The sequence below is a fragment of the Oncorhynchus kisutch genome, unplaced genomic scaffold, assembly GCF_002021735.2.
Source record: "Oncorhynchus kisutch isolate 150728-3 unplaced genomic scaffold, Okis_V2 Okis06b-Okis10b_hom, whole genome shotgun sequence".
Classification (NCBI taxonomy): domain Eukaryota; kingdom Metazoa; phylum Chordata; class Actinopteri; order Salmoniformes; family Salmonidae; genus Oncorhynchus; species Oncorhynchus kisutch.
In genome coordinates, this window is record NW_022261983.1 from 9205200 (window position 1) to 9222758 (window position 17559).

The window sequence follows — 17559 nt, forward strand, 5'->3', positions numbered from 1 at the left end:
CTACACACAGTATTCACATCTGTTTTCATAACTATGTTAGGCTACACACAGTATTCACATCTGTTTTCATAACTATGTTAGGCTACACACAGTATTCACATCTGTTTTCATAACTATGTTAGGCTACACACAGTATTCACATCTCTTTTCATAACTATGTTAGGCTACACACAGTATTCACGTCTCTTTTCATAACTATGTTAGGCTACACACAGTATTCACATCTGTTTTCATAACTATGTTAGGCTACACACAGTATTCACATCTCTTTTCATAACTATGTTAGGCTACACACAGTATTCACATCTCTTTTCATAACTATGTTAGGCTACACACAGTATTCACATCTGTTTTCATAACTATGTTAGGCTACACACAGTATTCACATCTGTTTTCATAACTATGTTAGGCTACACACAGTATTCTCATCTGTTTTCATAACTATGTTAGGCTACACACAGTATTCACATCTGTTTTCATAACTATGTTAGGCTACACACAGTATTCACATCTGTTTTCATAAGTATGTTAGGCTACACACAGTATTCACATCTGTTTTCATAACTATGTTAGGCTACACACAGTATTCACATCTGTTTTCATAACTATGTTAGGCTACACACAGTATTCACATCTGTTTTCATAACTATGTTAGGCTACACACAGTATTCACATCTGTTTTCATAAGTATGTTAGGCTACACACAGTATTCACATCTGTTTTCATAACTATGTTAGGCTACACACAGTATTCACATCTGTTTTCATAACTATGTTAGGCTACACACAGTATTCACATCTGTTTTCATAACTATGTTCCTGCCCCAGGAATGTGTCCTATGTAATGAGAGGGACCTGGGACTGAACGAACACAGAGAGCGCCACTGCCCCAGGAATGTGTCCTATGTAATGAGAGGGACCTGGGACTGAACGAACACAGAGAGCGCCACTGCCCCAGGAATGTGTCCTATGTAATGAGAGGGACCTGGGACTGAACGAACACAGAGAGCGCCACTGCCCCAGGAATGTGTCCTATGTAATGAGAGGGACCTGGGACTGAACGAACACAGAGAGCGCCACTGCCCCAGGAATGTGTCCTATGTAATGAGAGGGACCTGGGACTGAACGAACACAGACAGCGCCACTGCCCCAGGAATGTGTCCTATGTAATGAGAGGGACCTGGGACTGAACGAACACAGAGAGCGCCACTGCCCCAGGAATGTGTCCTATGTAATGAGAGGGACCTGGGACTGAACGAACACAGAGAGCGCCACTGCCCCAGGAATGTGTCCTATGTAATGAGAGGGACCTGGGACTGAACGAACACAGAGAGCGCCACTGCCCCAGGAATGTGTCCTATGTAATGAGAGGGACCTGGGACTGAACGAACACAGAGAGCGCCACTGCCCCAGGAATGTGTCCTATGTAATGAGAGGGACCTGGGACTGAACGAACACAGAGAGCGCCACTGCCCCAGGAATGTGTCCTATGTAATGAGAGGGACCTGGGACTGAACGAACACAGACAGCGCCACTGCCCCAGGAATGTGTCCTATGTAATGAGAGGGACCTGGGACTGAACGAACACAGAGAGCGCCACTGCCCCAGGAATGTGTCCTATGTAATGAGAGGGACCTGGGACTGAACGAACACAGAGAGCGCCACTGCCCCAGGAATGGGTCCTATGTAATGAGAGGGACCTGGGACTGAACGAACACAGAGAGCGCCACTGCCCCAGGAATGTGTCCTATGTAATGAGAGGGACCTGGGACTGAACGAACACAGCGGCTTATTTTGGCCGTCACGTTTTTGAGCTCAACCTCCAAACTAGGTCAAATCAGATCAGGGGAGAGAGAGAGATTTCCTTTGAGCTGTCCTTTGGAATTTTAATTTCCTGATTTCCTGAGGAGATTCTCCAGTGATTTGGAAACCAGTCGTTTGGTATCTCTCCTTCCAAGATGGCAATCTGAGAGGGGGCGAGAGAGATGAACTGGATTGTGGTCCAGGGTATTGCACATGCAGGAAGTTGTAAAATACTGAGGTTTGTGTACGTTACATATAACACTGCAGACTCATTTACCAAACTGCTCCTCAACATAGCAGCTAAAACTCTGTCTGACTGGACACAAAGTCTATTGGGAAATAAAACAACAACCCACATAAATGGGTCAGTTATAAATCAGGGTTCATTTAGGCTCAGTGAGAATGAGAGCTGAAGCTCAGCCGCTAGCTGAGGCAGGTCAAACCCCAGAATAGTGTGTACCACCACCAGACATCTGACCTCTCTTTAGAAGCCCTTTGTCATACACTGGATTGTCTATAGTAGGTTGAACTCCAACCCTGTTCCTGGAGAGTTACCGTGTTGTAGGTTTTAACTCCAACCCTGTTCCTGGAGAGTTACCGTGTTGTAGGGTTTAACTCCAACCCTGTTCCTGGAGAGTTACTTTGTTGTAGGGTTTAACTCCAACCCTGTTCCTGGAGAGTTACCGTGTTGTAGGGTTTAACTCCAACCCTGTTCCTGGAGAGTTACCGTGTTGTAGGGTTTAACTCCAACCCTGTTCCTGGAGAGTTACCGTGTTGTAGGGTTTAACTCCAACCCAGTTCATGGAGACATACCCTCCTGTAGGTTTTAACTCCAACCCTGTTCCTGGAGAGATACTGTCCTGTAGGGTTTAACTCCAACCCTGTTCATGGAGACATACCCTCCTGTATGTTTAACTCCAACCCTGTTCCTAGAGAGATACTGTCCTGTAGGTTAAACTCCAACCCTGTTCATGGAGACATACCTTCCTGTAGGGTTTAACTCCAACCCTGTTCATGGAGACATACCTTCCTGTAGGTTTAACTCCAACTCTGTTCATGGAGACATACCTTCCTGTAGGGTTTAAATCCAACCCTGTTCCTGAAGAGATATCCTCCTGTAATGGGTTTTTCACCATTACTGAGTCAAACCAAGCTGTACTGAGCTGGTCTGTTTGTGTGTCCACCATCCACCATAGTTGCTGGAACCGGTATGAAAAGGAAAATGTGGAAAGATCTGAGCCAGCACAGTATGGTTTGGGTTGGCCCTAAAGTGTGAAAGACACATCTGATGTCTGAGCCAGCACAGTATGGTTTGGGTTGGCCCTAAAGTGTGAAAGAGACATCTGATGTCTGTGCCAGAACAGTATGGTTTGGGTTGGCCCTAAAGTGTGAAAGACACATCTGATGTCTGTGCCAGAACAGTATGGTTTGGGTTGGCCCTAAAGTGTGAAAGAGACATCTGATGACTGTGCCAGAACAGTATGGTTTGGGTTGGCCCTAAAGTGTGAAAGAGACATCTGATGTCTGTGCCAGAACAGTATGGTTTGGGTTGGCCCTAAAGTGTGAAAGACACATCTGATGTCTGTGCCAGAACAGTATGGTTTGGGTTGGCCCTAAAGTGTGAAAGAGACATCTGATGTCTGTGCCAGAACAGTATGGTTTGGGTTGGCCCTAAAGTGTGAAAGAGACATCTGATGTCTGTGCCAGAACAGTATGGTTTGGGTTGGCCCTAAAGTGTGAAAGACACATCTGATGTCTGTGCCAGAACAGTATGGTTTGGGTTGGCCCTAAAGTGTGAAAGAGACATCTGATGTCTGTGCCAGAACAGTATGGTTTGGGTTGGCCCTAAAGTGTGAAAGAGACATCTGATGTCTGTGCCAGAACAGTATGGTTTGGGTTGGCCCTAAAGTGTGAAAGACACATCTGAAGTCTGAGCCAGCACAGTATGGTTTGGGTTGGCCCTAAAGTGTGAAAGAGACATCTGATGTCTGTGCCAGAACAGTATGGTTTGGGTTGGCCCTAAAGTGTGAAAGACACATCTGATGTCTGTGCCAGAACAGTATGGTTTGGGTTGGCCTTAAAGTGTGAAAGACACATCTGATGTCTGTGCCAGAACAGTATGGTTTGGGTTGGCCCTAAAGTGTGAAAGAGACATCTGATGTCTGTGCCAGAACAGTATGGTTTGGGTTGGCCCTAAAGTGTGAAAGACACATCTGATGTCTGTGCCAGAACAGTATGGTTTGGGTTGGCCCTAAAGTGTGAAAGACACATCTGATGTCTGTGCCAGAACAGTATGGTTTGGGTTGGCCCTAAAGTGTGAAAGAGACATCTGATGTCTGTGCCAGAACAGTATGGTTTGGGTTGGCCCTAAAGTGTGAAAGACACATCTGATGTCTGTGCCAGAACAGTATGGTTTGGGTTGGCCCTAAAGTGTGAAAGACACATCTGATGTCTGTGCCAGAACAGTATGGTTTGGGTTGGCCCTAAAGTGTGAAAGACACATCTGATGTCTGTGCCAGAACAGTTCTCTTCGGCTGGACACTGTTTATCTCCCTACCTTCCTGTGAGCCACCCAGAGGCCCATGGTGTTGCTGTGGCCAAGATATTTGGACTGTCAACAGAGTTAGTTTCTATTGCCTGTTCTACCTGGTAGATAGTGTTACTGTTTTATTATGGAGAGTTTCAGAGGAAACATAATGGGTTGTGAGAGTGCTGACACAGCGCCAAGCACAGCAGGGGTGAACAGTAAGCCTGAGGTGTGTGTGTTTCCCCTGAATGGCCTGCTTTCCAGGCAGTACTAGGCCCTAGAAAACAGGACGTGGGCGGTGTGTCTCTCTCATCCCACGCTCTGTCAGGCCTCTCCCTCTGGTTGGCTACTGTGAGACTGAGATTGGCTGTCATCATGCTGACCTCTGACCTCTGGCGATGTATTGATCTGCTCCAGTAAATGCAGGGTTTTTCTGAGATACAGAGAGGGGAGATTCTGTGTTCTCCACCTAATGATGAATGTGATGCTATGTCACTTCATCTCATGACTATATAACGACACCTCTCTTCATCCCCCATCTCCCACTCTCATGTCTCTCAGCTTCTATTGTTGCACGTTGTGTGTGTGTGTGTGTGTGTGTGTGTGTGTGTGTGTGTGTGTGTGTGTGTGTGTTTCAATGGTAAATCTATTTATCAACTGGTAAAATCAAGATGTAGCCTATTCACAACACAGGGGGAATGCATGTTGAATAGGAGTGAGAGAATGCATTGAGTTGAGCTTGTTTTGGCTGATTTCATGGGGCTTCAGATGGCAAACAATCCGTTTCCCTTCCAATTGGGACTCATTTTATGGTACTGATAAACAACATCTGCATAGAAGTAACTTATTTTATAAAAGTGTGCTCGCTCTTTAACCAGTAATGACATAATTCACGGAGAGACGTGACAGAGAGCAAGTTAAGTGAATTAATAACGTTTTGATGGCAATCACTTTTGAATCCGTTTGGAAATCAGTATGTTTTGCGTAATGGTTAGCATATTATCACATGGTTCTAGCGGTAGTGAATGGATGTTGGCTTCAGCTGTAAGCAAGGAAAGGTAGCCAACAAAGCTGGAAGCCACCGGTATCTTCTAGCATTGTAAAGTTTTCTAGCCTGTCTGGGTATAGTAACAAGTCATTTAACAGTTCCTACATGCCGTGTCACATTATTCAAGTGTGTTAACTTCTGTACAGGCTGAGTGGAGATCAGACTCCCAGTACAGGCTGAGTGGAGATCAGACTCCCAGTACAGGCTGAGTGGAGATCAGACTCCCAGTACAGGCTGAGTGGAGATCAGACTCCCAGTACAGGTTGAGTGGAGATCACACTCCCAGTACAGGCTGAGTGGAGATCAGACTCCCAGTACAGGCTGAGTGGAGATCAGACTCCCAGTACAAGCTGAGTGGAGATCAGACTCCCAGTACAAGCTGAGTGGAGATCAGACTCCCAGTACAAGCTGAGTGGAGATCAGACTCCCAGTACAGGCTGAGTGGAGATCAGACTCCCAGTACAGGCTGAGTGGAGATCAGACTCCCAGTACAGGCTGAGTGGAGATCAGACTCCCAGTACAGGCTGAGTGGAGATCAGACTCCCAGTACAGGCTGAGTGGAGATCAGACTCCCAGTACAGGCTGAGTGGAGATCAGACTCCCAGTACAGGCTGAGTGGAGATCAGACTCCCAGTACAGGCTGAGTGGAGATCAGACTCCCAGTACAGGCTTAGTGGAGATCAGACTCCCAGTACAGGCTGAGTGGAGATCAGACTCCCAGTACAGGCTGAGTGGAGATCAGACTCCCAGTACAGGCTGAGTGGAGATCAGACTCCCAGTACAGGCTGAGTGGAGATCAGACTCCCAGTACAGGCTGAGTGGAGATCAGACTCCCAGTACAGGCTGAGTGGAGATCAGACTCCCAGTACAGGCTGAGTGGAGATCAGACTCCCAGTACCGGCTGAGTGGAGATCAAACTCCCAGTACAGCCTGAGTGGAGATCAGACTCCCAGTACAGGCTGAGTGGAGAAGGCACAGTGTTTTTGGCCTATTAAGGGAGACATTGGCTGCGCTGACAGACTTGATCCGCGAGACACATACCTAAAGTACCTAAAGTTACACAAATTATTCTACTGAACCGTTTTTCATGTTCTAGTATAGAAAAGGTAGTGAAGTGTGGGTATACCATGCAACACTAGAAGTGACAATACAACAAGACAATAATTTGACCTCTGTATTCATACTCAATATGGCTGACATGATATAGGAAAGTCCTTTCTAGGGAGCTTTTTGTTAGGGGGGGAACCACAGTAAATCTGTTTCATCACACTGGTTTCCAGGGACAGACAGATTACACACACACACACACACACACACACACACACACACACACACACACACACACACACACACACACACACACACACACACACACACACACACACACACACACACACACACATATATGCAGACACACATCTCTGCTGCTTGCCCTACTGTGGCAGCAGGGGGAATCTTTAGTGTTCGTTATATGCAAGTGGCCTGATCAGTGACAGCCAAACAACAGCAATCACAGGCAATATTCTCCCAGTATCCCGACACAGTTCCCCTCAGCAATTAGTGAAGGTGGAAGTGTTTTCCCAACCCCCCCTTCTCTCTTACTGTGTTTGCCAAATGGCAGAGTATTTCATTTATAGTGCACCACTTTTCAGTAGGGCCCAGGTCTTTATAGTGCACTATGGGTGCCATTGGGGACACAGACTTACATTCTGAGAAGGGAAGTGAGTGTGACATGGCACTGATGTCACAACAGGAACGGACTACTCCCTCATGTGGTTGTCTGATGTGAAGCAGAGTATTTGACCTGCGGCTAAGGCTGTGTTTCTGATATGGCGCTGAATAGCCTGCCATGTCAATGTCTGGGGAAGAGGGTAGCTATAGTATTATAGGAGGAAGGCCGTAGTTAAGGGATGCCTTGGTCTCTCTCTCTCTCTCTCTCTCTCTCTCTCTCTCTCTCTCTCTCTCTCTCTCTCTCTCTCTCTCTCTCTCTCTCTCTGTGTATTTCTGTCTATGTCTCTCTCTCTCTCTCTCTCTCTCTCTCTCTCTCTGTGTATTTCTGTCTATGTCTCTCTCTCTCTCTAGTTCGTTCTCTCTCTCTCTCTCTCGTTCGTTATCTCTCTCTCGTTCGTTCTCTCTCTTTCTCTTTAGTTCGTTCTCTCTCTCTCTCTCTCTCTCTCTAGTTCGTTCTCTCTCTCTCTCTCTTTAGTTCGTTCTCTCTCTCTGTCTCTAGTTCTCTCTCGCTCACTTTCTCTCTAGTTCGTTCTCTCTTTAGTTCTCTTTCTCTCTCTCTCTTTAGTTCGTTCTCTCTCTGTCTCTCTTTAGTTCTCTCTCTTTAGTTCGTTCTCTCTCTGTCTCTCTTTAGTTCTCTCTCTCTTTGTTCTCGCTCTCTCCCTCTCTCTCTCTCTCTCTAGTTTGTTCTCTCTCTCTCTTCTCTCTCTCTCTTTAGTTCGTTCTCTCTCTCTCTTTAGTTCTCTCTGTTCTCTCTCTCTCTTAGTTCTCTCTCTATTTAGTTCGTTCTCTCTCTGTCTCTTAGTTCTCTCTCTCTCTAGTTAGTTCTCTCTCTTTAGTTCATTCTCTCTATCTGTCTCTCTTTAGTTCTCTCTCTAGTTCTCTCTCTCTCTAGTTCGTTCTCTCTCTCTTTAGTTCGTTCTCTCTCTCTCTCTCTCTTTAGTTCGTTCTCTCTCTCTCTCTTTAGTTCGTTCTCTCTCTTTAGTTCGTTCTCTCTCTCTCTCTTTAGTTCGTTCTCTCTCTCTCTCTTTAGTTCGTTCTCTCTCTCTCTCTTTAGTTCGTTCTCTCTCTCTCTCTCTTTAGTTCGTTCTCTCTCTCTCTCTCTTTAGTTCGTTCTCTCTCTCTCTCTCTTTAGTTCGTTCTCTCTCTCTCTCTCTCTTTAGTTCGTTCTCTCTCTGTCTCTCTTTTTAGTTTGTTCTCTGTCTCTCTCTTTAGTTCGTTCTCTGTCTCTCTCTCTCTCTCTCTTTAGTTCGTTCTCTCTCTGTCTCTCTTTAGTTCGGTCTCTCTCTGTCTCTCTTTTTAGTTTGTTCTCTGTCTCTCTCTCTCTCTCTCTCTCTTTAGTTCGTTCTCTCTCTGGGTTTTGTGATGTTCTTCTAACTGTCCCTACCAGTCAAGACAGGAATGCAGTGGGTGTCTCTGTATGTTGTTTCCCCTGATGCATCCACCCAGTATGACTTCTCTTTCAGGATGAGGAGTTCATTTCCTGTTGTGTCTGTTAAGCACACAGCACTGCTCTGGCTTTACTCAGCGTGACATTCACTTGGACAATCGATGGTAGATGAGGCCCATGAAATGTAACACGCCATGAAGTCAAATCTGCCCTATTGGATTAGGATTCCTACACGGCCTATCAGCAGCAGTGTGTGCGAGTGTACAGTATGTGTGTGTGCGCGTGTGTACAAGAGGTCGACCGATTAATCGGAATGGCCGATTTCAAGTATTCATAACAATCGGAAATTGGTCATTTTGGACGCCGAATTTGCCGATTTATTATTATTTTTTATTTTTTTACACCTTTATTTCATCTTTATTTAACTAGAGAAGTCATTTAAGAACACATTCTTACTTTCAATGACGGCCTAGGAACGGTTGGTTAACTGCCTTGTTCAAGGGCAGAACGACAGATTTTTACCTTGTCAGCTCAGGGATTCAATCTTGCAACCTTACGGTTAACTAGTCCAACGCTCTAACCACCTGCCTTACATTGCACTCCACGAGGAGCCTGTCTGTTACGCAAATGCAGTAAGAAGCCAAGGTAAGTTGCTAGCTAGCATTAAACTTAATCAATTATAATCACTAGTTATAACTACACATGGTTGATGATATTACTAGTTTATCTAGCGTGTCCTGCGTTCCATATAATCGATGCAGTGCGCATTCGTGAATAAGGACTGTCGTTGTGCCAACGTGTACCTAACCATAAACATCAATGCCTTTCTTAAAATCAATACACAGAAGTATATATTTTTAAACCTGCATATTTAGCTAAAAGAAATCCAGGTTAGCAGTCAATATTAACCAGGTGAAATTGTGTCACTTCTCTTGCGTTCATTGCACACAGAGTCAGGGTATATGCAACAGTTTGGGCCGCCTGGCTCATTGCGAACTAATTTGCCAGAATTTTACGTAATTATGACATAACATTGAAGGTTGTACAATGTAACAGCAATATTTAGACTGATGGATGCCACCCGTTGGATAAAATACGGAACGGTTCCGTATTTCACTGAAAGAATAAATGTTTTGTTTTCGAGGTAATAGTTTCCGGATTCGACCATATTAAAGACCTAAATCTCGTATTTCTGTGTGTTATTATAATTAAGTCTATGATTTGATAGAGCAGTCTGAGCGCTGGTAGGCACCAGCAGGCTCATAAGCATTCATTCAAACAGCACTTTCGTGCGTTTTGCCAGCAGCTCTGCTGTTTATGACTGCAAGCCTATCAACTCCCGAGATTAGGCTGGTGTAATGATGTGAAGTGAAATGGCTAGCTAGTTAGCGGGGTGCACGCTAATAGGGTTTCAAACGTCACTCGCTCTGAGTCTTGGAGTAGTTGTTCCCCTTGCTCTGCATGGGTAATGCTGCTTCGAGGGTGGCTGTTGTCGATGTGTTCCTGTTCGAGCCCAGGTAGGGGCGAGGAGAGGGACGGAAGCTATACTGTTACACTGGCAATACTAAAGTTCCTATAAGAACATCCAATTGTCAAAGGTTAATGAAATACAAATGGTATAGAGGGAAATAGTCCTATAATTCCTATAATAACTACAACCTAAAACTTCTTACCTGGGGATATTGAAGACTCATGTTAAAAGGAACCACCAGCTTTCATATGTTCTGAGCAAGGAACTTAAACATTAGCTTTCTTACATGGCACATATTGCACTTTTACTTTCTTCTCCAACACTTTGTTTTTGCATTATTTAAACCAAATTGAACATGTTTAATTATTTATTTGAGGCTAAATTGATTTGATTGCTGTATTATATGAAGTTAAAATAAGTGTTCATTCAGTATTGTTGTAATTGTCATTATTACAAATACATTAAAAAATCGACCGATTAATCGGTATCGGCTTTTTTTTGTCCTCCAATAATCGGTATCGGCGTTGAAAAATCATAATCTGTCGACCTCTAGTGTGTACAGTATGTAGGGCCAGGTATCAAATACATTCTCCGTCTCAAGGACATTCTGACTGCCTGCAGAAAGAAAGAAAAGGCCATTCAGTATTTATTTAGCTGTGTGTCTAACAGACATGGTCAATGTCTTAGCCTTGACTGACAGACAGGCAGACAGACAGGCAGAGACAGGCAGAGACAGACAGACAGACAGGTAGGCAGACACAGACAGGCAGACAGGCAGACAGACAGACGGGCAGGCAGACACAGACAGGCAGGCAGGCAGACACAGACAGGCAGGCAGGCACAGACAGACAGACAGAATTTTGGAGGCATCTGTGCGGCCGGTTTCCGGCATTACCGTTGAAAGGTGGACGAGGCTGAGGAAGAACCCTGGGTCATGTTCATTAGACACCAAACCCAATAGAAACTAACTGAAACAGGGAGGAACTACCTGGATTTGTCCAATCAGAAACCCTTGTCATTCTTTATGACCCCTGTAGTCTATTATCCCTGTTTAAAATGACCAGACATTCTAGTTTGGGATTCAAAGTGTTCTTCTCATCAAGCTATTGGGTTTGACAGTTACTTTCAATATTTAAATGATGCATTTAAATTTTGCCCTCTAATTTCTGTGTTTGTTTTCGGTTGGAATTTCAGATAAATTCAGCATTTTCCAGATCACATATATTTAGCTTTTACATGAGTATTTTCTCAGCCTTGAGTGAAGCCCCTGTGGTAGGTGTCATGAATTATGAGGGGGGGGGGGGGCACGTTTGGTGTGGACATTCGTGCATGCACACGCATACGTGCTTTGGTGTGGTGAGGTGTGTGTGTGTGTGTGTATATGTTGTGTCTCAAAAATACATGACTTGTTCTTTCTGGCTGAGCTCTTTCCCCATAGATCCTTGTGCTGGACCTGTATCCATAAATACACACTGGTCTCCATCCCTCCCCGTTCCTGGGCTTGTTGGTCTTCTAGTGAGCCCCACCAGGAGTCAACCACAGCCCATGATCTTTGACCTATGAACCTCCAGCTTATGATCTCCTGGGTGTTGAGGGAGGAGAGGGGTCACCAGAGGGTTCACACCCCCATGGAGTGGCCGTTCTTACAGGAACCACCTTTCTTATCGCCTGTGTTTTAACAGGAAGTTGATCCATTGGGTTCGAGAGACTCAGACATGGATCGTTGATTGTTGAGGAAAGTGTCTTGTTGTCTCAACATGTATGAAATAATTTGTTGTGTTGTGAATGGTGTCACCTTTGGTTAGTGCTGTATAGGAATGGCTCTCTCCTTTACTTTCAATGGCCCTGACACACACACACACACACACACACACACACACACACACACACACACACACACACACACACACACACACACACACACACACACACACACACACACACACACACACACAGAGCAGCCCAATCATTCAGGACAGCTTGCTCCTCCCTCAGTCCTTGGCCCGGGGGAAGCTAAAAATAACCGTACAGGCAGTGACAGTGCTTTGAGATATGCCACGCTACTGCTGGCCTGGCACTGCTGGCCTGGCACTGCTGTCCTGACACTGCTGGCCTGGCACTGCTGTCCTGACACTGCTGGCCTGGCACTGCTGTCCTGACACTGCTGTCCTGACACTGCTGTCCTGACACTGCTGGCCTGGCACTGCTGTCCTGACACTGCTGTCCTGACACTGCTGTCCTGGCACTGCTGTCCTGACACTGCTGTCCTGACACTGCTGTCCTGACACTGCTGTCCTGGCACTGCTGTCCTGACACTGCTGTCCTGACACTGCTGTCCTGACACTGATGGCCTGGCACTGCTGTCCTGACACTGCTGTCCTGACACTGCTGTCCTGGCACTACTGTCCTGACACTGCTGTCCTGGCACTGCTGTCCTGACACTGCTGTCCTGACACTGCTGTCCTGGCACTGCTGTCCTGACACTGCTGTCCTGGCACTGCTGTCCTGACACTGCTGTCCTGGCACTGCTGTCCTGACACTGCTGTCCTGGCACTGCTGTCCTGACACTGCTGGCCTGGCACTGCTGTCCTGGCACTGCTGTCCTGGCACTGCTGGCCTGACACTGCTGTCCTGACACTGCTGTCATGGCACTGCTGTCCTGACACTGCTGTCCTGGCACTGCTGTCCTGGCACTGCTGGCCTGACACTGCTGGCCTGGCACTGCTGTCCTGACACTGCTGTCCTGGCACTGCTGTCCTGACACTGCTGTCCTGGCACTGCTGTCCTGACACTGCTGTCCTGGCACTGCTGTCCTGACACTGCTGGCCTGGCACTGCTGTCCTGGCACTGCTGTCCTGGCACTGCTGGCCTGACACTGCTGTCCTGACACTGCTGTCATGGCACTGCTGTCCTGACACTGCTGTCCTGGCACTGCTGTCCTGGCACTGCTGGCCTGACACTGCTGGCCTGGCACTGCTGTCCTGACACTGCTGTCCTGACACTGCTGTCCTGACACTGCTGTCCTGGCACTGCTGTCCTGACACTGCTGTCCTGACACTGCTGTCCTGACACTGCTGTCCTGGCACTGCTGTCCTGACACTGCTGTCCTGGCACTGCTGTCCTGACACTGCTGGCCTGACACTGCTGTCCTGACACTGCTGTCCTGACACTGCTGTCCTGACACTGATGTCCTGGCACTGATGTCCTGGCACTGCTGTCCTGACACTGCTGTCCTGGCACTGCTGTCCTGACACTGCTGTCCTGACACTGCTGTCCTGACACTGCTGTCCTGGCACTGCTGTCCTGGCACTGCTGTCCTGGCACTGCTGTCCTGACACTGCTGTCCTGGCACTGCTGTCCTGACACTGCTGTCCTGACACTGCTGTCCTGGCACTGCTGTCCTGGCACTGCTGTCCTGGCACTGCTGTCCTGACACTGCTGTCCTGACACTACTGTCCTGGGCTTGTATTTCACTTCGACCAGAGGATATGATCCCCCAGAGTGCAGTATAGAGCATGTCTAGTGTGAACTGGAGGAGCCACAGACCATTACAGAACCTTCATCCTGTTTGTTGCCCTTTGTGGTGTTGGTGGTGGATGTGATGTGAGGCGGAGCTGTTAGTCCTGAACTAGGGCATCATGTCCTGGCAGGTGGAGTTATCTGTGTGAAGGGGGTAGGGTTGTTCTGGCTTGTTGCAGTGTTTCCTACCACACTGTATAGGTCTCGTTTCCCCCTGTCTAAAATCATTTGGTTTCAAATGGTTTGATTTTAGGCCCTTGGTGTTGTTGTAGTGTGGCCTTTACAACCCACTTGTAAATGAATGTGGGGAAACGCTGTCTTATTGCTTCAGTGTGATGTGCTGTGGACCTGACTGTTCTTGGAGTGTTTGTAAACATGGGCAGTAGTCTTCCGGCAGGCTGCCCTGTACTGCTGGGAAATCTCAACTCTTTCTCTTGGACTGTTCTAATGTAGGCTAAGGCTCGGTGTGCAGGAAGCCTTATCGTCTCCTTAGCTTTCAGTGTTTTTGGCGGTTATCGATTTATCTTACTTCCAAAACAGACCTCTCACCCTCTCCTCTAGTTATTTCCTTCTCTCTCTTTCTCCTCGTTCTTTCTCTGTCTCTCTCTTCCTCTCTTTCTCCTCGTTCTTTCTCTGTCTCTCTCTTCCTCTCTTTCTCCTCATTCTCTCTCTCTGTCTCTCTCTTCCTCTCTTTCTCCTCGTTCCTTCTCTCTAGGCTCCCAGACCCTACTCAGAGCCTTCAATCTCTTTTTGCTAGGTTTGTCTCATTACCCTGCCTAAGGGAACAGGTAGGCTACAGTGAGAATGATAGGGCCTAGGAAGGTGTGTTCTGTGAGTATTTTGGGATAACCCAAACCTAACCTCTCTCTCTGTGTCCCCACAGTGCCAGATGACCTCACCCCTGAGGAGCAGCATGAGCTGGAAAACATCCGCCGACGCAAGCAAGAGCTGCTGGAAGACATTCAGGTATAGTGTGTGTGTGGAGGAGGAGAGGTGTGTGTGTGTGAGGGGAGGGGGAGAGAGGTGTGTGTGTGTGTGGCGAGGAGGAGAGAGGTGTGTGTGTGTGTGTGGGGGGAGGAGAGAGGTGTGTTAAGATGTATTGGGGGTTACATCAGTATCAGCATCTCCCAGTATCATAATGTGTTCCAGACACACACTGATCCGTAGTTGTGTAAAGTACAGTAGAAGTCTGTCTCTCCTTTCCAAACCTGTTAAATCATCACCCCCAGTGCTCCAGCCATGTCACGAGAAACATACCACTTAGTCAGAGAGGCACGGTTCTAATACATCAGAATATTTATATCTGAGCCTTCCACAATGTTGTGCCCTGCTGAACGCAGCCCTGCTTTAGAGGGGGGGAGGTCTTGGGGGTGTAGGGGGGAGTTCTTTGGGGTGTAGGGGGAGGTCTGGGGGTGTAGGGTGCAGGGTGCAGGTCTTCGGGGTAGGGGGAGGTCTGGGGGTGTAGGGGGAGGTCTGGGGGTGTAGAGGGGAGGTCTTGGGGGTGTAGGGGGAGGTCTGGTGGTGTAGGGGAGGTCTGGGGGAGGTCTTGGGGGTGTAGGGGGAGGTCTGGGGGTGTAGGGGGGAGGTCTTGGGGGTGTAGGGAGGAGGTCTAGAGGGGAGGTCTTGGGGATGTAGAGGGGAGGTCTTGGGGGTGTAGAGGGGAGGTCTTGGGGGTGTAGAGGGGAGGTCTTGGGGATGTAGAGGGGAGGTCTTGGGGATGTAGAGGGGAGGTCTGGGGATGTAGAGGGGAGGTCTTGGGGATGTAGAGGGGAGGTCTGGGGGTATAGAGGGGAGGTCTTGGGGAGGTCTTGGGGATGTAGAGGGGAGGTCTTGGGGGTATAGAGGGGAGGTCTTGGGGGTATAGAGGGGAGGTCTTGGGGATGTAGAGGGGAGGTCTTGGGGATGTAGAGGGGAGGTCTTGGGGGTGTAGAGGGAGGCTTCTCAACCCTTTTTCTGTTGACCCAGCAGGCCCTCTGCAGGCTCTGTCTGTCCTCTCCTCTGCTTTTGGATGAAATATTGACTTCACCTGCCAGTTAGCTCCACCTTGCCTTGATCCTCCAGATGCCCCTCACTGCAAAGAGACTGCATATATCCTCCAGATGCCCCTCACTGCAAAGAGACTGCATATATCCTCCAGATGCCCCTCACTGCAAAGAGACTGCATATATCCTCCAGATGCCCCTCACTGCAAAGAGACTGCATATATCCTCCAGATGCCCCTCACTGCAAAGAGACTGCATATATCCTCCAGATGCCCCTCACTGCAAAGAGACTGCATATATCCTCCAGATGCCCCTCACTGCAAAGAGACTGCATATATCCTCCAGATGCCCCTCACTGCAAAGAGACTGAATATATCCTCCAGATGCCCCTCACTGCAAAGAGACTGCATATATCCTCCAGATGCCCCTCACTGCAAAGAGACTGCATATATCCTCCAGATGCCCCTCACTGCAAAGAGACTGAATATATCCTCCAGATGCCCCTCACTGCAAAGAGACTGAATATATCCTCCAGATGCCCCTCACTGCAAAGAGACTGCATATATCCTCCAGATGCCCCTCACTGCAAAGAGACTGCATATATCCTCCAGATGCCCCTCACTGCAAAGAGACTGAATATATCCTCCAGATGCCCCTCACTGCAAAGAGACTGAATATATCCTCCAGATGCCCCTCACTGCAAAGAGACTGAATATATCCTCCAGATGCCCCTCACTGCAAAGAGACTGCATATATCCTCCAGATGCCCCTCACTGCAAAGAGACTGCATATATCCTCCAGATGCCCCTCACTGCAAAGAGACTGAATATATCCTTCAGATGCCCCTCACTGCAAAGAGACTGCATATATCCTCCAGATGCCCCTCACTGCAAAGTGACTGAATATATCCTCCAGATATTCTGGCCCATGAAGAATGTGGCCTTTCCCCCCACAAAGTGCAGGACACCCTTTAGTAACCTGACTATGTTCAGATGAAGCCTAGCTAGTTGTATGTGGACTAGTTAGTGGTTGACTGGGAGTGTGAGCAGTAGGGAGACTAACAGTAGATAAATAGGGTCAAGGGACCTGGGTCAAATAGGATTTGTTTTTCTTTCAAATACTAGGAGTGTTTGATTGAGCAAGGAATTTGAAAGACAAATACTATTTGAACCCAGTTCTTGGAAGAGCATTAAGAGCTGTAAAATGACTAGATCATTTCATTTGGTGTCACTCCTCACACACCCAGCCAGAATGGGGTTAGCTAAGTTCCCATGAGACATGCAGAGTCCTTCATCCACCCTTCATCTACTGTGTCAGTCAGTGAAGCTCATATCAAGGCAGGGAGGTTAATTAATACATGTATTTCTTACACTACAAGTTAACGTTGCCTCTCTATGGTATCTTATCTTATCTTTCTTTTGATTTCCCTTTATTCATCCAGGCTAGTCTTACCAAGAGCGCAAAGCACTGGTGACCTCTGTGGTGTGTCTGGTGACCTCTGTGGTGTGTCTGGTGACCCCGGTCATTCTCAGTAACATGGTCCATGTGACACTAGCATCCCCTGGTCTGGCTGGCTGTGATGACAACGCAGGAGGACGAGAGATCTCACACCCTCTCTTTATTAGCTGTGTCCCCCATGCCATCATGATGTAGTTCCCCCCTCCAGTCTCCACCCTGTTTCGCCCTCGTATGGGGCCCTGACTGGTGACTGCCAGTCTGGCCCGTCACCATCCCACCCTCCCTCTCTGGAACTGGGCTCTCACAGAGCTGTCAGAAAAGGCAGAATCGGCAATATCTCCATTAATCTCCCAAACATAACCCCAAAATAATCAAATGTCCTGCTCCCTGTGTATGGAGGTCATTCACCAATGTTCCTCCCTTTTAATGTGGTTTGTAAAGAAGAAAGTGTTTGGGAGAAAGAGAGACCTGCCTCAGGGCACGTACACATCCGGTTGATATTAGATTGGAGTGGTTAGTGTCAGTATTGGTTAGGGGTTATGGGGAGACTGCATGGTGGCAGCTGTGGGCTCAGACTGGGCACTGATGGGTCTGGAGGAGAAATAGAATGTTCTGGAACCTCACAATCTGTCCT

General features: G+C 47.6%; 1 protein-coding gene across 4 annotated transcripts in view; it reads left to right on the forward strand.

Annotated features, from left to right (window-relative positions):
* The window catches only part of LOC109879561 (cytohesin-1), a 118826-nt gene that overhangs the window by 60781 nt on the left and 40486 nt on the right, over window positions 1–17559 (forward strand). For all 4 annotated transcript variants that reach the window (XM_031813807.1, XM_031813805.1, XM_031813806.1 and 1 more), the window contains exon 2: window positions 14369–14451. In XM_031813807.1, the coding sequence (XP_031669667.1) occupies window positions 14369–14451 (83 nt within the window). The remainder of the gene's footprint in view (window positions 1–14368; window positions 14452–17559) is intronic.